This window comes from Antennarius striatus, chromosome 17, assembly GCF_040054535.1.
Source record: "Antennarius striatus isolate MH-2024 chromosome 17, ASM4005453v1, whole genome shotgun sequence".
Lineage (NCBI taxonomy): Eukaryota > Metazoa > Chordata > Actinopteri > Lophiiformes > Antennariidae > Antennarius > Antennarius striatus.
Window position 1 is genome coordinate 9,259,764 of NC_090792.1, and position 26,141 is coordinate 9,285,904.

At 42.7% G+C, this 26,141-nt stretch overlaps 1 protein-coding gene across 1 annotated transcript; it reads left to right on the forward strand.

The window, feature by feature from the left end:
- Window positions 1-1,657: 1,657 nt before the first annotated feature.
- On the forward strand, window positions 1,658-13,295 carry LOC137611438 (bcl-2-modifying factor-like). The gene is made up of 4 exons (XM_068339643.1): window positions 1,658-1,781; window positions 3,514-3,710; window positions 4,288-4,490; window positions 8,746-13,295. Exons 2-4 carry the CDS (start codon window positions 3,539-3,541, stop codon window positions 8,860-8,862), a joined length of 492 nt encoding a protein of 163 aa, XP_068195744.1. The 5' UTR covers window positions 1,658-1,781; window positions 3,514-3,538; the 3' UTR covers window positions 8,863-13,295.
- The last annotated feature ends 12,846 nt before the right edge of the window (window positions 13,296-26,141 follow it).

Genomic DNA, 26,141 nt, shown 5'->3' on the forward strand with positions numbered 1-26,141 from the left:
TTTGCGCCTTTTGCTGTTTACCATGGTCACTCAGGCAAGAAGTGATCAAATTTCCAATATCACAGTGAGCTAGAAAACCAATACCCCCCTCCATGGTGCACCCCCACCCCTTTGGGGAGGCTGCAGGTGTGCCAAAACTAGAGATCTATCCAATTCCAGAGGACAGAGGGGGCAGAGACCCATGACTTCTCACACAATTCAGCACTAGGATGTGATCACAGCTGAAGTACAGAAAGATAAAGAGGTGTTGGGGGCAGGGTGATGGCCTGTGAGAGAATGCAGAGGGCAGGCCTCGGCTCCAGCTGTCCAAGGGTTTATTGATCGGTGATTACCCTGAGGGGGAGGGGCACTTCACCAGCACTTTTCTGACTTCCATAACAAGAGACATGCAACTTGTCAGCTAATCATTAACTATAATATAAAAACAAATGTTTTCTGAACTGAAAATAATTTACAAATTTTGATTATAGAATTTTAATAAATACAATTTATTAGTTTGGGGAAATAGAAAAAATAAGATTTTTCTGATACACTGCAGGCCTGAATATTTTCATTATTTGAATGAAAGTCTACTTGGTTCCCTTTGCAGCTACAAATACTTTGTCATTAACTTGAAAAAAATCTGACAATGTTAAAAGTGATTGGGTGTCATGAACGTTTGGTGGCTTCTGAAAGACTCACTGCTAAATAGTGATTTTATTTACATGTTAGCAAATAATCTCATATAATATTTAAAATGTATGTTCTCAAGGCTTTTCTATAACAAGCGTTAACACAGTTTATTGTGACAGACAAAGACTCAGCAGACCTCTACGAGGGCTTACTGAAGGATGTCAAAAAATTTAGCGAGTAATTTCATGTTGACTTTACTTGAACATGTTTGGGCATATTAAAAAATTTAAATGTGTAAAATGTCACAGTAAAATGCAACATATAAAATCAAATGCCAACTTCATTTCCCCCTCACAAAAACAAGGTTTTTTGCATCAACATTATTGATCATTCTGATACTTTAATAACATGTAGTATATCATAGTATGCAGTATATTTATTAATTCTTCTTATTCTGTTTGTGGAGCCAAGTGTGCTTTTGTCTGTCTAGTGAATTTCCCCTTTTGAAGAAGGAATGAAGTACTATTCTATTCTATTCTATTCTATTCTATTCTATTCTATTCTATTCTATTATTTAACACTGGTGATAGTTTCGTCAAAGTATAAACTGAAATTCTCAACGTTTTTAATAAATACTTTAATTTTAATAAAACATATTACATTACTGATAAACATGGAAAGTCTCTTTCTTTACGTTGGCCACGTTGGCCACGTCAAGCGCTTTGTCGACCCCTTCCATGGTTTGCGGCCAGATGAACTCACCGACAGTGGGTCTCGTGCTACTGGGAATTTCCCGTCCACGTGTCTGAATACGAGATGAGGAAGGCGGGACAAAAACAAACTCAGCGATTGGCTACAACGCTTAAATGCAAATATATCTTAAAGGGGCAGGTACCGTGATCGCTGAGTATCTATGCAATTGACCGAGAGAAATGGTGGTGGCTTTAAGGCGGGTTTATTTACTAACTTTCAGCACCACGCCTTGAGGGGCGGAGTCAGTTTGGAGCTGACGTCGGCGAAATGAAACCGGCTTGTTGCGGTTTATCTCTCAGAATGGAAGTAAGCGCAGTAGTAACACGGACTAAACGCGCCTGACTCGCTAGGATTTTGAGCCCGTTGTTCTTTCTTCAGAGTTAGAGAGAGGCATTACAACGAAGCCTGTCTTTGTGGTAAGTTCCTCAAAAACATTTTAAGCAAACCTTGCTCCTCATAGGTTGGCACCATTTGCCTGTACGAGCTGCAGCTTAACGCGACATCCGTGTCCTTAAAAACAACGTGCCCTTGTTGTCGTTCACACAGTTGCAACATCTTCAACCCTTTTCGACATTTGACCTATATTTTACTGAAATGACTGGTCAAAGCTGTCCAAATTAAACCATGCGTAATATAATTCTATTTTCTATTCATAGTGTGGTTCGAATCGTACCGGGTTTGCCGGTTCACGGAGTCTGGCGGCGGATGGACTTCAGACCGGTGTGTGTCCCGGTCTCGTCTCGGCGCTCAGTGACCAGTTTTTTTCTAGAGATCACAATAATCGACACCCACTGATGACGCATTTTTCTCAAAAATATGTTTAATTGTTATATTTATATTCCATCAAACATAATTCATGTGTCATACCTTTATAATACTTGTACACACTTGAATCTGACGATTTCTTACACCGATTTTGGATAGAATGATCGCTAGATTCTGTTATTTCGTTTTTCATATGAGGTTAATGTTGTCAAGATAATTAAAAATATTGCGAGGTGAGACTCTGGATGTCATTGGATTGAAACCGTGTAACTAAGCAGCCTCACACACCGCCACAGCCGCCTCAGCCCCGCGGTGAGTGTGTCTGCAGCAGGGGGAGCCACAAACACGCACCAGCTCACCCCCAGGTCTGAACCTTCTCATAGAGCACTGAACCACCCCCCCCCCTGATCCATCCATGTTCTTACCCGTCTTTTGTCAAAACAAAGCATTAAGTGGTTTTACACACAGGGTTTATTGTGATGCACGCAGTATATTGTGGGGTCTGGGCATGCTAGACAGGCCAATCTGCTTACCTTGGGTGAACAAATGAAAACTTCTCAGGGCGCTGGCATGCTGACAACCAGAGTAGGGAGAGTGGTTTAGGATTTTCCTCAAAGACTGTCATTACCCTTTTGCTGTGGATCCTAATTTGGATGTGTGGTAGTAGTCTAACCCTATATTACAGCTCAACAGCGACTTTGGGGTGAGCTTTTTAGCCAACTAGAATTTCACCCACATTTTGATAACTCTTTGACCCACCATAAGGTCCTGGGTTGATTGCAGTCCATCACAGACACTGGATAGATTCCTAAATCCTCCTTGAGAGTCCTACCCTCCTGCCTAAATAATATTCAGTCATGCACTTCTTCCTTTAAAGTAATCATGCAGTGTAAATTGCAATTATTTGCATGTGAAGAACAAGATATTAGTCTTGATAGGTAGTAGTAATTGTTTAATTATTTAAAAAGACTCCTGCCAGCAGGTCAACAAGCCAGTCCAACTCCAGTGTATGTAAATGGAACTCTACCCAGTCCCCTTACCACTGTGAACTGTGTGGTTTCATCACTGAGATGCGCACAGCCATTTGTCTAAATAAGCACTAAGCACTCAACCACAAATGAGGGCTGACCATTTGCTCATTTTCCCAACTTGTCCTGTGTGGTTTTATCGATTTGAGGGCATTCTTCATAAACCAGACAGGCTGTCTATAATGAAAATGAACACATTGACAGTAACAAATGTGTGTGAGATCATCTCTTCAGTGCAAACGTACATTGTGTGACGCAAACACTTTGGATGTCTTCGATTTTTATGCTCATTTGAAGAAAGATGTTGGAACCTTAGCAGTAAGGGTTTTTCTTTTCTGTGTGTGCTACCTTTCAGGCTGTTCATCTCATATTGACCCCGTATGGACGATGAGGAGGATGATGTGTTTGAGCCGGACCCCCATTGCTGGCGCACCACATTCCAGGAGATAAAGTGTCAAGACCGGGGCACTCAGACACCTGGCCTTGCCCTGGCACCGTACAACGGCATGCTGCCCTGTGGAGTTGCAGAGGAGCCCAGACCACTCTTTTACGGTGAGGCTGATGACATGCTTTATGTCAAATGAGAAAAAGGAACACTGCCTCGTACGTGATAACCAGTGTTATAAAAGTCTAGCTCCAAACTATTATGTGAGACTCACTGTGAGAAACGGGTAACAGTGTTGCTGGCCTGATCTCATCCCTGGCGCCTGATAGTCGTGATCACAGTGGCTTTTATGGTCTGTTATGGAGTGTGCCCAGCTGCTTTGTTATTGAAAAGGCACCAGACTGGCATTGAAACTAAAAGGACATGACAGATGTGCTTACCTGCGTAAGCAGCAACTGTACAGAGAGCTGATTATCACTGATAGTGAAGTTAGGTTGGCGCCATACGCAATTCATAATTCCAAAGTAGCTCCATGACAACTGACTGACCTGAAAGCTGTCTCGTGTGAGTTCTGGAACTTCCTACATGACTCACAATGTTTGATTTAACAGAAGCACAACAAATGGGAAAGCAGTATAGACATAACAGTAAAGAAAAACAGTCCGGTGTCATCACTCGTTTTACATTTTTATGCAGAACACTTGTGTTGAGCAAATACTAAGTCTCAGCCTTGACACTCAACAGGCAACGCGGGTTTTCGATTGCACTTCCCTGCACATTTTGAACTTGTTGGGGATCAGGAAGTGAGGCGAGAAGAAAGTGAAGGGGAGCGAAACGGGATGGAGCACCTGCCCCGGCAGCGACGAGCAGCTCGCAGTGTGGAAGCCAGCATTGGCCAGAAACTCCAGCTGATAGGAGACCAGTTTCACCGCGAACACCTACAACGGGTGAGGAGGAAATGTGCTGACTGTACAAACGCATTACAGACACTTTGGTCTCGCAGTAGATAGCAGCACACAAGTACAAATGGTTAATAATACACCCAACAACAATGCCTCCCTCGGGCTCCGTTCATGAAGGATGGTGGGTGGGTTTTTTTTCCCTGATGCATTAGACAGTTCTCAGATATGTCTAATAGATGGTTATCTGTGATTGTCTCAGGTAAACACATCTCTTCCTCATTATTTGAGTGGCTTCTAGATAAGACACTTAAGTTGAGTTGGCCAAATTCAAATGCAGTAAAGCCACAGAGGACAGACTATTACACAAATTGTTCTTTAATTTTGTTACTCCATACTAAATGAGGACAAACAGAAATGTAATGAAGAACTGATGAGGAATATTAGCCATCATTATTATTCACTTCAGAAACAACGCACTGAATTTGTTCAACCAGGTTCAGCCCCATTGGATTACCTGGAGCTGGCAACTTTTCTGACCATTTGCATTGTTTTTATTTTTTTTAAAAATGCTGCATCAAATTTTGTGTTACGTGTTTGTGGGTTAAAGGTGTTTCCACACATTGAAACGGTTAATGTTGTCTTGTGCTGTTATTTGGATCACGTTGTTCGGACAGAGTCACGGTGGGAAAAAAAAGTTTGCTCTCTTTTTTATTGTACTTGCTGAGTATTTGTTTTGGAGACACTGTGCCCACGCAGAACTCATAGACCCCCCCCCAACCCTCCCAAACAAGTGCTGCAGGACAGCCCTTCCCCCACCTTGCCAAACCCAGGCCCTCCCCCTGCCTCCTCTTCCTGTTTATTTCTCTCTTTCTTCTCTCTTGTTTCCTCAGTGTGCTGTGGAGGATGCCTGGCCTCAAACAATACACACTGGTCAGGGTGACACTGTCCATGTTCTCTCACTTTGCGTGTGTTGTACACCGCGTCGGCCACACTAACAGATAATATACACAACCCCCCCAAGGGGACAGTGTAACACATTTATTCACATGAACGTTGGAACCACACATGCTACTGCGTCCAGAGAAAAGCAGAAGTGTCAGGAGAAGGTAAACATGCTGTAACCTGAAGCCGGGCGTGTGAGCCCTGAGGGCCACAGCTGTGGCTCCTGGGAGCCTCCAGTGGCCCCTTCCCTCGGCCACAGGAGAAAACCAAATGAGAGGTCTCCAGAGCGAGGGAGGTGGGATCTATAATGATATGGTACAAGCTTGTATTAGAACCATCATCAGTTGTTCAAAAATCTCCCACATGGGACCCCTTCATTCCTGTAATGATAACGTATGACTATTTTTTTAACTTCATACAGAAGTGCCAGACCGTTTCAGACTTTTTTCATGTGCTTATCAAGTTATTTATAACCCCATAGCTTAGCTTGTCTGTCGTGTTGTGAAACAGACAAGCAGACAGTCAGACAAGAGGGTTCCTGTGATGTGTGGGATCTGGTGACGCACACTGGAGGCAGGCGTACGTTGGGGGATGAGGAAGTGGGTTACGCTTCTTTTTTGCTGGTTGGGCAAACAGCAGTGAAGACAGTCAAGAGTGAAAATGACCCTTTGTAGTGACATCCTGCAGCTACAAGCCACTCCACACAGACGCGCAGTTGTTGCTAACTTGCATTAACACCAGTGTGAGGATTGTTGACGCTCGTCATTCAAATGGAGCATAACCAAATCTCTGCCAGTGGCTGTGGGTTTTGTTTTTTTACAATCCAAACAAGCTCATATAGATTTAAGCCCTTTAATTGCTATTTCTAATTGCCTTTTTTTCTGATTCTTGCCTCTCGTTGTTGCACGCTGACAGTCATGACAAAAACTCTCACCCCATATCTGTGGTACTTTTGTCTCTGTCTGCTTCTGTCAGTAGGTGATTGCAGTTATTCAGTGCAGACACTTATCCCTGAGCCATCCAAATACCTTTGACTGCCATCTCTTGATGGATTTAGGAGCCGTGTGGCTGTGAGTGTTCTCCATGGGAGCCAGCAGCCCCCGGCCAAAGCAGGGATTAGGAAACCAAGAAGTGCTGGTGGACGCTGACAGATAAATTGCTCCTCAGTCAGAGAAGGCTGGAGGGGACACTGAGGTCCCCAGAGGATGGCTGACATGAGCCGGCCGGCCATTTGAGACGCAGCAATCATGACAGTCACAATGGCAGGAAGACGGCTCCAGTTTGCACAGGGCAAGGAGCAGAGTCGGGTTTCATCCCCATGTTTTTTTAAGAGAGACGACTCCTGGTGCTTTCGATAGGAGGTGTTGAAAGCAGGGTTGAATATCGCCTCTGTGTGTGTGTGCATGTGTGTGTGTGTGTGCGTGCGCATGCACGTGCGTGCATGTGCTTGCACACTTGCAGTGTTTGTGGTTTTATCTCTTCTCTGTTCCAGCGAGGGCACGGCACTCTCTCCTTTCAGCACTCGTAGAGGGGGAGGATTGGAGTTGCAATGGAAATAAAAACACATAAAGCTGGCTTTGGATATTTACTTTTCATTCATTGTTCTGTGGTGATTGTTGCTCACAGTTGTGTCCATTTGTGCCTCTTTCCACTATTGGCTCTTCGTATTTTTCCTCTGTTCTTTGTTTCCTTGCTGATGGGACTAATCCAGAGGCTGTCCTGTTTGCGCAAGAGATAAGACAGAGCTTTGGAGCAGTTGGCTGGCTGGACGGACGGACAAACAAACAGGCAGACAGACAGACAGACAGACGGAGCACATGCGACACAGATAAAGCTCATCAGGCTGGTGTCGAGGTGATGACATCTGGCTAGACTCTGCCACGCTATCAGCGGCTAATTTTAGAGCCTAAGCCTCATTTTGACAGTTCGAGGCGTGCCTCATGACTGAATCACGAAACGCCTGCCCACGCCTCTTTCTCTCCTTCTTGCTCTCTCTTTTCTATCTGTTTCTCCTCAACTTGCTACAGTGGAGGGCAAAAGGTTAGAGTCACAGGAACATTCTGTTTCTGTGTGTTAGATTAATTGCCTGTCTTGCGTCTTACCTTAGTAGTGCAATAAATCCTTTGGGTCACTTATTTTTATTCCTACATTTAATGTCTGATATTGAAACTCTGAAGTCATTGTTATGTTTTCCACACATTGACACACAATATACATACAGTCATGTAGTATGTAGTCATGATGTTTGATCCCAGAATCATAAATGACTGTAGTGCTCTAAACCCAAATGATTTAAAGCCTCTGCTTACAAATTTGGCTGCAGCTCATCCACTCCATGCAGCATATAAATGCTACATATTCAAAGGAGACATTATCCCACTATTATGTCCTTATCAAAATACCCCACATGATACAAAGAAAACTAGCTTTATCAAGATCTATGTTTTGATTTACAACTATTCTTTGAAACTAAAATCTTAAGTAGATAGTTTGATATGCACACGCTGGTTCGAACCTGACAAAGCTTATGCAACAGCCTGCAATGTTCACCACAACCTGATAAGAGTATAGAAACCCAGAGGCTTATCATCACGGCCATTCTTGGCCGTTAACTGGGTCAATGTTTGGACACCAACATTAACAGTCATGTAAATATGGCATTGCTAATCTCTACCTTTAGATTCTTTGCCGTCTGTAAACAATGGCAGAACATTTCCAAGAAGTGCTCCACATTGGTGCATTACAGGTCATCTCAGCTTAAAACCCACGTAATCTGACAGGCTGAAAGTAGCGTCAGCACTATCAGCCCTGCTGGAGTCTGCCTTTCCTCTGCAGATGAGCTGCTGCATTACTGTACCTGTCTCTGTGCAGATGAGTCTCTTTTTCCCCCCAGAGGCTCCCTGCTTCTCATCAAGCACTCCCTAATCCTATTTAGTGCAATTATCTTATCTCAGCTTCTCAATGGCAGAGATACCATTATACCCTCTAATCATACTCAATCCAGTCGACTGGCAAACCTGAATGGTTTCCTCCTGAGCCACGGGCTGCTGGTCCACGCCAGAAAAAAGGGAGCGTGACGGCATAATGAATGTTTTATGGCTTGGGATGTGTGTCAGGAAGGCCCCTCTACTAGGTATTGTTGGGGACATCAGCAGACTGTTGTGAAAATATCAGCATTGTTCTGGTGTCTGGTTTTGTTTTACCCTTTTCTCAGTCGATCTTTTTCACTGTGCTCACTGTCAACCAGCATACATCACAACACAAGCGAACGCCCACACTGAGAAGTTAACTAGAGACCGTTTCATCAATGCCGTTTCGCTCTAACTTGGTTATGTTTTGTCTTGATTTGTTGTTTCAGTATCATCGAAACCAAAGGAACCTTGGGCCGCTGTGGTGGCGCCTGGGCGCAGCTCTGCTCAGCCTTCTGTTTGACAGGGGTTTCATTGCTGGAGGAGGTGGAGCAGGAAGGAGGTGAGGGGGTTGGGGGTCTCCCCTTCGCCTTGCTTTTCTTCATCTCTCTGAAGAACTGGACTCCCTAATGTCACTGTCAAATCTTACACGGGTCTGTTTTTTTGGGGGGGAATAAAACGAGAGGAGACAAGAGGTCGCCGCGGGACGGAGACAACCAACTTTTATACAAGGTTGTGTGAGTTTTTTTCTTTTGAAGAAGATGCCATGACACGCTGAGATTTCTCTACAGGACAATGCTCATATTTTGGTATACGTGTGGTGTAGTTTGTACAGTACATTGTTCTTGGTAAATCTTTTGCACTTCTAACATGTATCCATCTTTAATGACCTCCACACACCTTGGGAATGCCTTATTCAATGTATTTGCCAGAATGAGTATTGAGCAATTTTAGAGGCAAGATGAGATGGTTAGGAAATGAAAGGAATTGTTAGTGTGAGGTTTCCTTCTCTGAAGATTTCTCAGTAACGAGAGGAATTGATTACTAATTTCCAAAGAGGCAACTTTTCAGATCAAAACTTTTTGCACCTCACCTCAATGGAACATGTATATCTGTCTGTGTTCTTACTTTCACTTTCTGTTTTTATTTTCTTACCCTTTTGTGTGCTTCATGATGATATTAAGTTGGAACACGAGGCCACAGAATCATTCAAAATATTGGGAACAAAGTTCAGTGTCAGCACAACTTGACTTTGAATCCAAACATCTTTTAAGTTATGCACAGAAGCTGTGAGGAAAGCCTTTCGTCAGTCCCAACCCCTGACCCCATGTCATGTCAGCAGTAGTGAGGGTGTCAGGGTGCAGTTTGTAGCACTAATCATCAGTAAATCTGTGTACAACAGATTCAGTCAGATGACAGGCAGCTGTATTAGGAATGCGAATTCTGGAATTGTAATAAACTAAAATGAAAGAACCAATTTTCCACATTTAAGTCTTTTGGTTAATTGTCAAAACTAGCGATAAAAACAAGAACAAAACAACCGCAAATGCACAATTATATTTGGAATGAGTGGGTTTTGTCGATCTTTTATTGTTAGTGAACACATTTTATAAATCTGACCTCTCAAATGTTTCATTTTGTAGACATCGAATTGTCACCATTGTCACCATTCTATTGATCTAAAGGCTTTCCCTCAGGTTCTGTGTGGCTGACATGCAGCACACAGAAGAGCAGCTGGGAAAGAAAAGATATTCAGATTGAAGTCATGTTGTGTTGAGCTTTGCATGTCTTTTCAAGGTTTAGTACCTGTGCATGAATTAGTTTTAAGACATATTTTTGTACAAAGTAAAACATCTAACAAAGATATTTGGTCAGTTATGTCAAAATATATCAATTTAGATGTTAGTGAGAACACCAGATTTTTTGTTCATTTTCCCTCCAAATTCATCCTCAAATTCATGTGATCCTTGTGTTTAAGATGTGTTTCTGGATGTGATTGTTTTCAGACCTCCATGCCCTTGAAGTGGAACTGTGGATCCACTGTTTTTGCACTAGATGTACACCCTTCAAGAATCAGATTGTTACAAGCTAACCTGCCTTGTATGAAGTTTTTCAGTTATGACTTGTTTTCAAGCCACACTATTTCACTCTTAAGTCCATGACTAATAATCAGTTCTAAGATCTGTCTGAACACTCTCTGGATTCTGGATTTGATAAGCCTTCTGGAAACTTCACCTACAGTTTCAGGCTAGAATAGACTTGCCATGAAGCCACGTGCCTCCGCTGGGAGGTTACTGTTCTGGGTTTGTTTGTTTTTTTCACAGCCTGTGTGTGTTCGGAACACCAAGCAACATAATGTAATCAGTCCGTAAAACAGATTTTCTCAGGCTACTGTTGTACAACATTTAATATTCTGTTGCTGTGGTCTTGTGTTTGGTGCTCGGATCCAGATTTGGGCATTTTTTTTGTGCGCAAGACCACCAACCACAAAAAAAGATAAAATGAAAAACATCAAGTGAAAATGACTGTAATTTTTGTTGAAATATGAATATGTTTAAAGACACTGTTGAACATGCTGTGTGTTATATTCTCCCTTGCTGAACTAGGCCAATGTGTAGACTCCAGGAGCAGTGCATATCAGGGGTCTGTATTTCCCTGCTCCTGCGTTGTGTTTATCACTGCATAATTCGTTTTTTCCTGTCATTTTCCTTAAGATGTCTCAGGGACGGACTGTGTGGGCTACTGCTAAACCTTGAGAGTCTTGTACACAGATAGAAAGAGAAGTGTTTTCTCCTATTGATTTATGACAAAACCTCCTGAGGTGTTGTCAAGTCTCCTCCTTTCATTTCACTTTAAATTCATTTCACAGCACATACAGAAAGGTACAGTCTGACTGAGGAGTGTGAGGCTGACTTGCTGACTGGTGGTGACGGGAGCTACTGAGCGTGTAGTAGTAGGCATGTGAGGAGCACTGAATGTGGTTGTGGTTAGAGTTTCCTGCGGATCCTGAACGCTGAGCCAGTCCCCGTAGCTCCCTCTCACCATTGGCTCTCGGCTTCTTCATTGTGCTGCTCCTTTATTACATGGGTAATGTTCATCTGTTCATTTTCCACTGTAATTTATTTTTAACCTTTTTTTATTTATTTTTGTACATTTGCCCGTTTCTACTGTATACGCTCGTGTGTGCAATCTTTCTTTTTCGTTTTGATCTTGGACTTGGATCTTGTATTCCTCTATTGTTTGATTCTGTGTACAGGAGGTTGTTTGCATCACGTGATACTGAAATTAATTCTTGTTTTATCACTCCTCTGCTGTAGGCTGTGAGACTTTATGACCAAGAACACCTGTGGTCAGTTTGAATTCATGACGGCTACAATGGTTACAGTGCAGTTATAAGTTCCACGTGGTCATTGTTTTGCCAAGCCCCCGCTTCTCTCAGAGCTTTACTGCTTTGTTTTCAAAAGGAGTTGCGTATTCATCCTCATATCCATGTCCCAAACCATGGAAAAGTGGAGTAAAGTTATTTCTGTAAGTATTTTGAAAACGTCTACTTTTAGATTATGTTATATCCAGCTTGAAATCACAGTGACCACAGCTGTTGGTCTCCATGAGAGAAACATATAAAACTCACCTTTCAAGCCTACATGTGTTTCATACTCGAAGAGTAGATTTCAGGTGGAGTCTTACGTTACATGTATATGGTTGTGAATTTCCAGGGATCGGCCCAACCAATTAGACCTTTCTCAATAACTTAAACCAATTGTCATTGAGAGATTCACAGTATTTGGTTGAGAAGCAGCAGCTTGGATACAGTTTGACATTTCACCAGGAATATGACCCGTCATTATTAATGAGTCATCACCCACCTCAGTCTGTACTAGAGACAGGAAATAAGGAAACACACAAAAGGTTGCCTTCTTGTTTTCTCACATCAAAGGGCAGACATTTGACTGTTCAACTCTAATCTGATCGTTGTGTTTGTAATCAATATGCACTGGAAAGTACTTTGTTTCTGTAGATCCCATGGGCCCCTTATCCGTTGTGTGTTAAATGTATAGTATATACTCTGAACTGTTCTCGAGCTGATCTTGCCATGTGTCAGACAAACATCTGTGCATCAACCAAGTGGGCTCAGATCAGTGTCCTGTCGGATTTGTTGGAAAGGGAAATAAGCCACCATGGTGCCCTGTATAATTTTATTAAGAGAGGTTCCCAAGCTGCACTCAACACATACAGTACAGTACTGTACTGTGTTAGTGTGGAGAATCCCAAGAGTGGGGCGTGTATTTTATGGAAACCGTCAGTGTCTTGAATTTTGTAGTCCACTTTATGTAAAGTTGAAGTTTTTGAGGAAGGTTTTGATTTTTTTTTTTTACGATAACATTTTTCTTCATGGTCATTCTTAACTTTTTAAAATGTATTTTCATAAGAAAAGTGTCAGCTTTTATAAGGACAGTTCATACTTGTAAAATACTTTTAAGACTCGTAGGATCTCTTGAAGTCACTGAGATCAAGGGAATTTTTACTTCAAAAATGAACTACCAACATTTTGTGTGCATCTCAGCGTGGTGTAAAAACAAGACCCAGCAAACCAAAATAACACATCTATGGTTGATTTGACTCATGAGCTTATATTCATGAAATATTTGCCCTTCTTCACAGAACAGATCAAGTGTACATTTATTTGAGACCCTGGAATATGCCTTCAACTGCTCAGTTTCAACTAAGTTTTGATTATCACACACTCTCTGTTATGACAAGAAATGAGACCCAGCGAAAATGTAGCATTTTTGTAAACATTGACTGTGTGTTTTCGAGACTCTACTGTGCACTCGTTTTGTGTTTCTATACAGTTTTTGGTTTATATAATATGGAAGTTAAGACAATTTGTTATGTAGTGCAATATGCTGTACATATGGAGCTTTGCTCTACAAATCTTTTTTTTTCTGGATTTCTCGTTGTTTATTGGTACTTTTTCAATAAAATTTTATTGAAGGTGTCAAGTTGAGTCTGTATGTTTCTGTATACACTTATCATTTCATTATTGTTAGAATCCAAACCTGAAACAGTGACTGTGTCAGTGTCTAATGTGTTTTTGCCACTTAAACAAGCATCTAGCAGCAGAAAATGCAGAATGAACAGAAATGTTAGGGCTCCTCAATGGAGAAATTTTAAATTTGTTGAGGAAAGTAAGAAAGGATCCTCACCTTCTTAACACACGGTCTGACACCAGGCAAGACCAATTACTTAGAAACAGGTAGAAGCGATCATTTTTGATGCTGATGTTTTTTTTTTTTGAGATACATAAAATTTTAACCTCACAATATCACCTAGAACACCAGCATGTCTAAAATTATAAAAATTATTTGGGATTTTTTCCAACTTAACTAAACAAAGGCAATAATTAAGGGTCTGTTTTGCAAAGGTATTCCATTTCTATGTTAAAGATACCCAAGAATCACCGCAATCCATTTATTTTCCAGATCAATAAACACATCTGTAAGTACGACAAAAAACAAATTCAGAAGAAATAGTGATTCCTTTCTTTGCTGCTGTGGGCTTGAGATTTTATTTTAAGGAGCTCTATTGTGACAGAAAGCCACTGATGGATTATCCAGGAGTCTGGAGCTAGTCAGGCATTTGACACTGGCCAGGCATTTGGCAGCGACTCATCCCTCCTGCTGTTAAGTCACTTCTTAAGTGGGGGCAAAAGGGCTTGCAGCTCTTTTTAATAATTGTTGTCTCTACTGCTCATGCACACATACAAACGCACACCCAAGCAATCGGGTGTTGCTTGACAACTGAATGACAATTACTGTCTGCTATTCCAAAAGGCAATCCTGCTGAGCCTGCAGATCAGTTTCACTACAAAATATTTGCCCTCAAGTTGTAGGCATGATTGATCACCATGTGGACTGCAAAGGTACCTTCTTCTACACCCTGTTTGAAAGAATTGCATTCATTTGCATTAAAGATGTTGTCTGTCTTATGTGAACGTGGGTGCGTCTTTTTTGCATTCTGCTCACAGTCTCGCAGGATTTTGTTGCTCTTTTGTGAAACAGAACAGACAACTTAAAATCCTCACCTTCCCCGGGGCTGACACGTGGCACCTTTATTGTCACGCATGCCAAGTATGGTTTCAAGCTTCACAACACCTGACTCACCTGTTTGGCCACTTTCAGTGAAAACGAAAAAAACAAACAAAAAAAGAAAAAACGTCGTCTGTAATCCTTTGACACAAATACATACAGACAATGACATGAGTCAGAGGATGTAAATGGAACAGAAAAACAACTTCCACCCCAGTCATGGCTGTGCTACCCCACTAATGTGTCTTAGGTGTTCTACGTTAGGAATTTGAAGCCTTAATGGGAGGAAATTAAGACACTTATTGATACAACTGTCAAAATATATAACGATCATGTAGCTGCAGGCCTCACTGCCATCTCTGCAGAGCGAACTGCTTGTTTACTTGACATAATATCCTAAATTGTAATCATAAGGCAGTGGTGTGCCAAAGATTTCCCCTGCCTCCCTTGTTATTAGCCTGGGCTTCATGGCTTCTATGGTCCACTCTTCTAGACTGCACACTTCAATGGGGAGAGCATCGGCTTTCCCGGCCCTGAACAATGGCACCACTGTTTCCCTGGCCTGGCCGCCAGCTGAAAGAGACACCCATTAGAGAAGCGTCTATCTGTGGGGTCAGTCCTAAGGGTCACACACAAGTACGGCTCTTGTTTATGTCTGCAGAGCCAATCAAAACACTGCAGCCTACGTCATTAACTCCTACTTGCCTGACTCTCTGGAGCACCAGAGAAGACAAATTTTTTTTGCTGAAGATAAAGTCACAGAATATAAATAATTCACCCACAGTTCCTTCTCTGAATGACAGCGTAACACTGGATCACTAAGTGAATTAAGTAGCTGCAAAAGAATAACAGCAAATTGGATTCAACGCCTACACACCTGTTCCGTGTCAGCAGCCCCGAGACTGAATTATCACCTAAGAGCTCGCCCCGTAACTCAGTTATAAATAAATGTGAAAATGGTTAGAGTAGAGGAAATTAAGTTAACTTTATAGGCTTGAAACTTTTATTTCAAAAAAACTTTTTACTTCCATTAAAATGGGAGAGATTGCACAGAGAGATCAAATGGAGTGAGTTTTTTTTTTTTTTGGTAGCTTTTGTTGCATACATGAAGAGGTTTATTTATTACATCTCAGCTCCAGTGGCATTTTTGAAGTTCTGGTAAAACATGAGAGGGACAAGAATCTGCAAAGAATTTATGGGTTTCTAAAAGTCCCCATTTGTAGCTCATCATGTCAGTCAGTAAGTAATTAATGGAGGAGCATAATGGAGTTAAAATAACATATTTCCTTTATTGGGTTAGTAAAACAAATTAGATCATTTTGTTTTTATTTGAGCAAAAGAAACAACTTGTTATTGTCAACTAGGGAGTTCGGTCTAACTTGGTCATATAAGGAAATGTTTAGTATGTGTTAAAGCATTAAAAATAATTAGTCATGAATTTAACACATAACACAGATTGAGAGTCTACCATGGAGACACAATGACCTGCCTGCTGGGCATGTTGGTGATGATTCTCAAGAAGCCCCTCATTAAATAACTTTAGCTACAGGACAAACATCACTGTCATGCTGAGCCAATCAGATAAAGAGTAGGTCAGCTCAACATCCTGTCTCAAACTCACCCGTTCTCCTCCTGTAGGGGTCGGGATCAAACCACCACGTTCTGATACTGCTGACTGTTCTGAGTCTTGAGCCGCAGGGGCCCCCCATGAAGTTTTACTGGATCTCCGCTAAACAGCTTATTATCAGTCTGTTAGCATTATTAGCTTGTTGGTGTGCTGACATTAACATTTGGCAATAGCACAAAGCTAACTAACCAATACAGTTACGTGGTTCCTGATTATAATCTACGTTAGTGGATCCACAATAGTGGATAATAACCTGTGAAGGATGGTAGAATGTACTAGCTGGTTGCTCTGCTGCCTCAGAAGAAGGTCCTGGCTTCAAATCCATCACGGTACCAGGGACCTTTCTGTGTGTGGAGTTTACATGTTCTCCACAAGTCTGCATGGGTTCCCTCTGTTCCCTCAGCTTCCTGCTGCCACCACCAAAAATGTCCAAACCGGTTACTTTAAATTGATAATCTGTCGACCTGACCTGTCCTGTTGAACCTTTTGACATGATAGGAAAAGAAACGTTAACCTTTCCTCAGATCACTGTTTTATCCATCAGACTTTTCTCCAACCGTTTAATAAAACCTTTCTTCAGTCTGGCATACCACATGAGGTCATCCTAATAGATAACTGTTTGGAGAAGGGGAGAAGGGTTGACTTACCGGACCTCTTGCCATCTGATTTAACCCACCCCCCTATACTCAACATTGTATTAAGCAGGATTTTAATAAGCAATGGTGTAAAAGTGCAAATACTTCATTTATTGGTGAAAACGACCTTCCATCTGTCATTGTGTGTTATTGCCTATGTGCCCATAAATACCAAAGTAGAGAACATCTGACACCAAACTTTTCCCCTTCTTTGCACACATCTGGTGCTCTGGCAGGCAGTTGTCATGGGAATAAGCAGCTAAGCCGACAGTGTTGCATGTCACCGTGTTGGGGGGAGAAAGGCAGATCAGGGTTCAGCTGGGCATGCCACGGACACAGCAACCCAGAACCCTCCCCCCACCACGCTCCCGGTGCCATGACTGAACACAGCTGACCTCCTCTGGCTAAGACCCCAACCCTGAACCAACCCCACCCACCCACCCACCACCTCCTCCAGCCTGCTCTGTTCAGCCACCCGATCACAGCTGGGAGGAGAGTGTACAGAAATTGATCTGTTAACACTTTGCAGCTGATAATCAATTAATCGCTCCTGGTTTATGCTCTTGCTACGGGGTCATTCTCTCTCTTTTAAAACTCGCTGCGTGTACTTTGTTTGTAACTTTCCCTCTAATCTGCTGCGCTCCACCGACTCTTTTCTTTACTTTCTCTGTTAAAGAGGAGGTTGGGCAATCACTACACAGCACTGTGAGTTCCCTTTGTTTACCAAGAGCAACCCAGCAGTGCTTTGTTGAGTAGCAGTCACTCCCGGCCTCACAGCTGTGACACACACTCAAGAACGCGCGCGCACACACAAACACACACCCACACACACACACACACACACACACACACACACACACACACACACACACACACACACACACACACACACACACACACACACACACACACACACACACACACTGAACTGAAATCTCTGACTCACAAACTCTAGCGGTATCCTGTGGTCAAGGGGAGGGGTTTAAATCCTCGGAGCGCAGCACATGAACCTGCTGAACTTGTCCTCTCCATCTCCTGTTGGCTATTGTTCTCCTCTCTGCATTTCCAATTTCATCACTTCTTCAAAAATCTTCATACTTGCCCACCGATAGTTGAACCCAATTAAGAGATACACCCCGCAAACCTGCACCCAGCGGGACGACCGGCCGTCTCTCCCTGTGTGTGAAAATCCATGCACCAGCGTAGAGCTGAGAAAAGACAGAAGCCAAGCCTAATTATGATGGGGGTGTCACTCAATAGACAGTACATAAACAAGCAGGGTCATTGTTGGGAACTAATTGGCAGGGAAAAGGTTCCTGTAGCTAGATAAAAAAAAATAAGCAGTGACTGTGGTTTCCTGAGGACACACGAGGAGCCCTCTGCGCTGGCACGGCCTGTGGTGAGCAGTAATGAGAGAAGAGTCTGTCTGATGTCCGGCGTCCACACGCACTGTCTTCTCAAGCAGCAGCACGCATAAAGAGCTGCTTAAAGCCTCCCAGCCACACAACCGGGCCGACTCAAAGGGTGGTTTTTTTTTTTTTTTTTCCTGGAGGGGGTGGTGGGGCAGTCAGGAGGCTGGCATGGCGCCACAGACACTAGGCAGGCCGTCTGTCTTGTTAGCACACCTCACCTTGATAGCAGCAGTTTGGGGAGAGGGATGAGGCTGAAGAGGAAAAACAACCAGTGCACCAAGGGTGGGGCTCTGGGACAATTGCGTGTGTGTGTGTGTGTGTGTGTGTGTGTGTGTGTGTGTGTGTGTGTGTGTGTGTGTGTGTGTGTGTGTGTGTGTGTGTGTGTGTGTGTGTGTGTGTGTGTGTGTGTGTGTGTGTCTATGTGTGTATAGACTCACGCAATGGACCTCCTCCAAACAGTAACAACTGCAAAAACATTGGTAGAGTGTTAAACTCATAGCAGATTTCTAAGCTCATGTTTCACAACAGAGCACCAGGCACTCCCTCTGCTCTCTTTCTCCTTTTCTTTCTTTCTCTCTCGCTCTCCCTCGTTCTCTTTTTTTTTCTGCTCATGTCCCATCCCCCCACTCCACTAGCTCTACTGGGCCTGTTTTTCTGCACTCCTTCGCAATCTGCATGTCTATCACATAAACATACATACAAAACTTCATGCTCTCTTTCTCCTCCTCCTCCCGCTCTTGCTGGCTGTTATTGCTGACTGACAGTGCTGATTTACTCCAGGTCTGGCAGGCTGCCAGCTCATCTCAAACAATTGCATGAGCTGCAGGGCCAGCTGAGGGGAGCCAAGTTTGGATGGCAATAAACAAAGTCGTGGATTGGCTCCTCTCCTCTCCTCTCCTCTCCTCTCCTCTCCTCTCCTCTCCTCTCCTCTCCTCTCCTCTCCTCTCCTCTCCTCTCCTCTCCTCTCCTCTCCTCTCCTCTCCTCTCCTCTCCTCTCCTCTCCTCTCCTCTCCTCTCCTCCAAAACTTTAAGTTCATTATACTTTGCATTTAATCAGTACCAAATGGAAGACTCTTCACATTTATTAAACATGGCGGCACATTATTTATCCAAAAAGCAAAAAACAAAACCATCTCCACTGTTGTTTTTACCTCCTGTTTAGCTATTTTCATCTTGTCCCCTCAGAGAGGAGAGTCCAGACTTTGACCAAACATTCAACCTCGTCTCTTCATACACTGTCATCCCAGCGCTGGCCACCTCTGACCAACTGCTGCTATCCCTGCATGCTGATTGGCTGTCAAGAATGCCCAGAGGACGGTGGGTAAACTCTTGAACCCGTGCTTCTCAAAGAGGAAACCACCTGGGACTGAAGCTCAGGAAAGAAACAGACTCCAATCGTCTCATTTCTGGTTGCTCATCATTAACCTGCACTCACCTCCTTCCTATCATGGGAGGACATGAAAACCCTTTTTTAAGGACAAACAAAAAAACAGATACACAGAATCTCACTAATAACATCAGGGAAATGGGACAGTGGCTAGTTTGTGTGTGGATTATTATAATAACTGCAAAGTAGCTGTAATTATATTCCTGTTTACAAAAACAGCCAACTTTTTTTGTATCTGGTTTTTTGGCACGACGGCTCTATTAAAAAGCAGCGACTCTGACAGGCGGTCCCAGCAGAGCTGCATCAGTGGAGAGCAGTGAGGCAAAAACAAGACAAGCCATTCCAATGAACAGATTTGCTCATAAATAATTCTCTTCCAAGACAGTTGAATGAATTTCAAATTGCAGAGAGAGAGAGAGAGAGAGAGAGAGAGAGAGAGAGAGAGAGAGAGAGAGAGAGAGAGAGAGAGAGAGAGAGATGATGGGTTGGAAAACAAAGTAAAGTCATAATTTGCAGCAACATTTGCCAGCCCAACAGTTATAGTGATTTTTTTAACTCCAGCAGTGATGGTAAAAATAGCTCCTGTTTCTTTCTAATGCTGTTTGTTGTGCGATAATTCATCTACAAATACTATTATGGCCTCAAGGCTTGACCTTAATTCAGTGGTATTTCACTTTGTGCTCCATGTAGCGCTGACCCGTCGCTGCATAACTAAATGTGATGTGACTGAGTTGACCGCGTCTACTCCTATTACAGGTAATTCTCCTTTCCTGCAGTGACCCTTCTTGTTCAGGGAAAACACTTTTTGTTCTTAAGCTATTCCCCTAAACCCAACAACAGAAGACGATGTGAAAGAATCACTTTTGTGGCGTGTGCAATTTGCAGCACTATGCAGACAGAACGAGCAGCTCTGCAGACTAGTGAGTGGAACAAGGGTTTCATGTGACTGTGCTGAGGCTGTGTGCTGCGCTGTGGTGAGTTGTGGTGAGAATGGGCCCTGCCTACCGAATGGCTGTGACGCTGCAGAGAGACGGTGGTGAACGTTGTGGTCGCACTAGACGGAGTGTGGCAGTTGAAATTCACCACACCGGGCAAAAAGAAGGCAGAGGCCTCAACTGTAGTCTGACCACTCTGAAAGCCACCATCATGCTATGTTATTACATCCCATTGAGCATTATAACATGGCGGATCGTTTAGTTTTGACATGCATGGGGCTGCCAGGTTGTCACAATTGTAGTGTAGCGATGTCCGCAAACCACAAGTAGCCTCCTATCTAGAAAATGTTTATATAAACTCAAGTTGTTTTGCAGATGAGGATACCTCCTGATACTGTTTTCAAGGTTTCCTCTGGAAAAACAGTGAACAAGCATGATCTGGCTCAAAGTAGATAACACAGATGTAAATAAATCTCCAGTTTCAGCGATAACAAGCAGCCTAACACCATTGTTTTGGCGCACCCTAACCTATGACAGTCAGTTTGTGTTTGACAAGATCATAGTCGGTCCAATAAACGCACAGAAGTTGGCTCCAACCTGAAAACAGCAGAGAGCGCTCTATATTCTCCCCTGTTGTTATCTCACCTCCAGCATGTCCCCAAATGGGTTTACACTAAAAATCGAGGAGATTAACGGCATTAGGCTCAATAAATCCAGTCATGGATGTGATAAAGATGGGCTGAGGAATCAAAGCTGTAGCCAGTCCTCTCCTGCTGGGCTCCAACACGGGAGCGCTGCTCTAATCTGGATCCTGGCAAAAGGATTTCATGCTGGTGAGTGACGTCACTGCTTATGCTCCAGTTGTAAAGGTGGAAAACAGATGCGGTTATGGTGAATATTAAAGTCAAGATTGAACAAACCTCTCCTCATAGTAGCTCCTTCCATAGCGTGTGGCTACTGCTACGTTTTTTCCCACTGTGACAATGTGAAGTCTGCCTCATTTAGGCTGGTTGCTGAATTGAATACAGTGACACACATCAGTATCGTTTAGCAGGCTGTTCTCAGACGACACATTCAAACATGTTGCTCCCTCCAAAACAGATTGCTTGTAAAGGCCGTTCCACCTCAGTAAAAAGAGGGCACCCAGGGATGAATGCTGACTGCTCTCATGGGCCCCCAGACAATACTGACTCCAACAATGCCTTTAGCTGGCACACAGATTTCAGTAATTAGACTGTGACTGTTGCTGGCAGGGGGCCAAGGTCAGAACCACAGGAAGGGGGTGACGGCACCATTCCTTTGCACACACACACACACACACACACACACACACACACACACACACACACACACACACACACACACACACACACACACACACACACACGAATGCCCAAATTTTTCCTCTCTTGCTGTCATGCCACGTTTGCCCCTATGAGACACCGTCGCTCAGCCCCCTTCCTCTCTTCTGTTTTTATGGGTTTAAGTCAGGGTCTCAGGGTTTGTAGGGTTTTTTTTTTTTACTGCCTGATAGTTTGGGCTTTTAAAGGAGGAGGGGTAATTACAATGGTGGGGAAAACAAACAGAAGATGGAGCGAAATGGGACTTGCCCCCTGGTCACATGGGAGCTATTTATTCATTAAAGGTCCAATGGGAACCTTTGCTTTGTTTGATTTAGGATGTTTAGATGGGGAGGTGCAGACAACATATATATTATGAACCCGTAAATCTGCTGATTCATTAGTAGGCAATGAAAAAATGTGAGTCTTTGCATCTCATGATGTAGTTAATATGAAAAACTGCCATATGGTTTTGGGTTTTTATCTCAATTTTAAAAAACAAATCAGCAGTGTGCAGCAGGAGTGGGGTTCGAAGAGGTGCCTGTAAAGTTTGGTGCAAAGCTGCTGGCTTAATTTTGTCTTCCCCTCCTTTTTTCTCTCCTTCTCTTGGTCTACCTCCATGAACTCAGGATGAACCAACCCTTACTGTGGAGGTTTTATGACGTACATATCGTGGTCAGTCACCCCAAACCAGTTCTGGTTGGCAGAGTGGCGTCGAGTGGTTAGCAACACGAGACAAACGATCCAGATACGATCTTGAACTTTTGAACTTATTACAAATATACAACGAGAGAGGGCAATCAGTCTTACTCTATCTGTTTTAATGTGTCTCCTTCTCTCTATCACTTCTTTTGTCTTTTCAGTTCATGGCAGTTAAACTTGGCGTTGTCGCTCTTGCACGTCCAAACAAAGACGGGCTGCAGGAACCCGTGTTGTAACAGCAATGTTTCCTTAAGAAAAAAAAAATCACCTCTCATGATGTTTTTATTTATTTATGTTTTATTTTTATGAGTTTCAGAGGCAAGAGTCTGGACAACGTCTTACCAACTCCAGCCAAGTGTTGCTCCAAGTTTTCCCCACGGGAGTGCAGGGAGGGTGGGGGGAAGGGAGGCTGGCAAATCCCCACACTCTCACGCACCCTCTAGATTAGAACATTAGAAATCACAAGCAGGGAACGAAACAGAGATACCCTCAGTGCATGGGCCCCCTCCTCCACCCTCTATAACGCCGGGGTCATCTGCTGTAGTGACCTCTGCTGAGCTCCACTCGCTGCCATTGGATGGTTGTGTCAGTGGACTTGTTTACATATGGAGGCATTAAGTTTTCTTTGTGTGAAAGAAAAAACCCCAATAAAAATACATGAGACAGAAAACTTAAGTATCAACATTTTGAACGTACTGCTGTTATCCGATGCATAAGAAGTTGTCGACCCTTCATTAAATATTTGAAGACATTAAATAAAGAATATTACAAATTTATTACTTTACTAATTTGTCGCCATTTTTAATAAAGTCATTGCTTATATTTGCTTGTGCTATATGATTGCATCACACAGTTGTGTTTTCAATTCAGCTGATTTCTTCATAAAGTCATTGAGTGAAGTAACTTAGGAGGAATCGCTGTGTCTGAATGGCTATTGGCCAGTTGTCAAATTTACACACATTTCTACATGCATAAGGCTGCTGCAGATCCGCATAAATATTTAGATTAATGCTTCAGTTATATTATAAACCTTTATGTGCGGTAAGTGCTTTGCAAACCATGAGATAACATGACACTCTGTAAAGCCGAACAATGCTAATATCTGTTCAGCCTGTCAGGCCCAAGCTCTGTCCTTCAACAATGATAGTGGAAATAAATTTAGTAGTTTATTATTGGAAATGATTTAAAAAAAATACTCAAATAATAATTAAGTGCGACTTAAATCATTGCGTGAGGCTCACACTTAAATTTATGAGGACCTTTCCTGACCCATGCACCATCCGTCCACCAGTTCATGGAAATCTTTCAAGCAGTTTTGCACAGTCCTCTCAACACACAAACATTTATCTTCACTGTTCTATGGTGGAAAATCTCATTCTCTGTTCAGATGATAAGCAGCTCTCTAACCTTCTCCTGAATTAGAAGACATTTTGGTTGACTGTCATCCTTTGTGAGTTAGCATCTAAGTGCTACTTGCTGTTTGCAAACACATAATATGAGGTCACGCCTCCAGCCAGTCATGCTGTCTTACCTTGTTTCTACAGATGTCTGATTTGACAGTGTCACTACCTTCACTGGTATCACAGAGGTGGAAAAACAGGTCTTCCTAGTATTAATACAGATATGCTACAGACCCACTCTGAACGGGCCGTGTCAAATATTCTTATGTAACATTACTGGTATCACTGGCACGTATGGAGTCAAAGTGGAAATCTGGTCTGAAATGTGACTGATTTGAGAATCATGTCACTAATTAAAGGGATTTATTTAATGAGAATTGGACTATCACTTTAAAAGACTGATGTTTGATGGATATCAACATGGTAGATCATCGAAGCCTGTCTAATATAGTCATTCCAAAGCAGATGTGACATTTGCCCCATTTAGCAGTTGGCAGTGTTATATTAAATGTGCCATAACCGTTAAATGGTTTTCCCTCCAATCTCTTTTCCCTGCTTATCTCACAGCAGCTCTTTAAACCCACTTATTTGTCTTTACTACACAATCCAAGCCGAGGTCTACGGCGTTGGCCCTCATGTGGCAGTGTTTACCAATGGCTGTATCAATTCTGCGTCATGCATTTGAATAATGAAAGCTGCAGCAGCTGGGCCTCTGAGAGCAAGAAACAAGAGACCTTGTCTCCCTTTTACTCTGACTCTTTCTGTTTTTGTCCTCTCAACAACTTCTCTCACGTGGTTCTCACACCCTGAAAACCTCACGCTTTCAATCACGCCCATGAGGTTTGAGTGGGTCACAATGGCTCGCACCAATTCCCTGGAGTGTACATAGCCAAGTCATGCTCATGCTGCTGCGTGGGACAAGGAGGTTTGTGTGTGAATTAACGTGATAATCAGCACAGAGAATGAGCATTAACATTAGTTTTGCGCTTTACAATTTGCACTCTGTAACCTCAGTGTTTACCATCAGCGCTGTGTATATATGGTCATTTCATGTATCATTGCAGCTACATCTTTCATGTAAGCATCATAAGCACACTGATTTGTTTGTCTGTGACACATAGATGGCTTTCTCCACAGTAGCAAACTTGTTTATTGGTAGAGCATGACTGTTGATCGTAGTGTTTATGCCTCAGGGATGGACTTCTAAGTATTATCAATAAAAGGTTAATGACTTGACCTTTTGCAGCTCTGGGTAAATCAAGCTTGGAAAGACTACTCTAAGAGCGTCACAACATCTGCAGTTAACCGCCAGCCAACATTTATCCGACACCCCGGGCCCGGCTCTGTATCAGTAGAAGTGTTACAAACACCTTTGCACTGCCTTGTACATAAGTTACCCTCAATCCCTTAATGCCCAACGGCCTTTTGAGGATGTGTCAAACAGAGTTCAGTTGCACGTTTAAGCTGTGATGATGGTTTATTTATCAAAGCAACAAGCCACAGCAGAACAGCTAATGCTTGTTATGGTCATTATTTGGAGGGCTCCAGCTTTGTGATCATTAACATCTTCATCCAGACAAGAACCAGCAGGGGTCCCCGCTGATTACACAGCAATCAGGGCCAACATCACAATTCACAAATGATTGTGGCAGGTAAATTTGCATTCCTCGTTACTTGCGGTTAATGTGTTCCAGGACCCTGTGCAAAAAAACTAAATTCCACGATACAGCGACAAACTATTTATTTTATTATTTACGATAATTTAAATGTTTACGGACCCTCCCCATACTGATATTAAACCAACGTCTATCTTTATTTCCTTTTCCCAACTTCTTATAGACTGTTTAAAGTGCTTTTAAGTGTTTCTTTATTTGCTCATAGGGTATCATGTGACTGCCTACTAAAAATCTACTATGTAGTGAAGCCGTGCATCTTGAAGTGGGAATAGGTGAGGGAGTACTGTATTCGTAGGTTGTTTTGGATGTAGAAATGTGTTGACATTTGCATGAAAAAAATGGCGGCGCCACAAATATGGTGAAATAGACATTATGACTTGGCAAAGTATGAACTTATTTAAATAATCATTTAATATTCATAGAAAACAGGAAAACTTAAGTTTTGTTATACCTTTTCCAACGGTGTATTCTGCATTCATCAAATAAATGAATCATCTATAATGACCACACATTGGTCTCATAACAACGGAGAACATTTGTCATTCAAATCAAACATGATGAATGAGAGAATAAACAAAGAAAAAGAAAAACCAGAAATTCTGCCCTGGGGTTTGTTTTTCTTTTGTGGTGATCACCAACAAA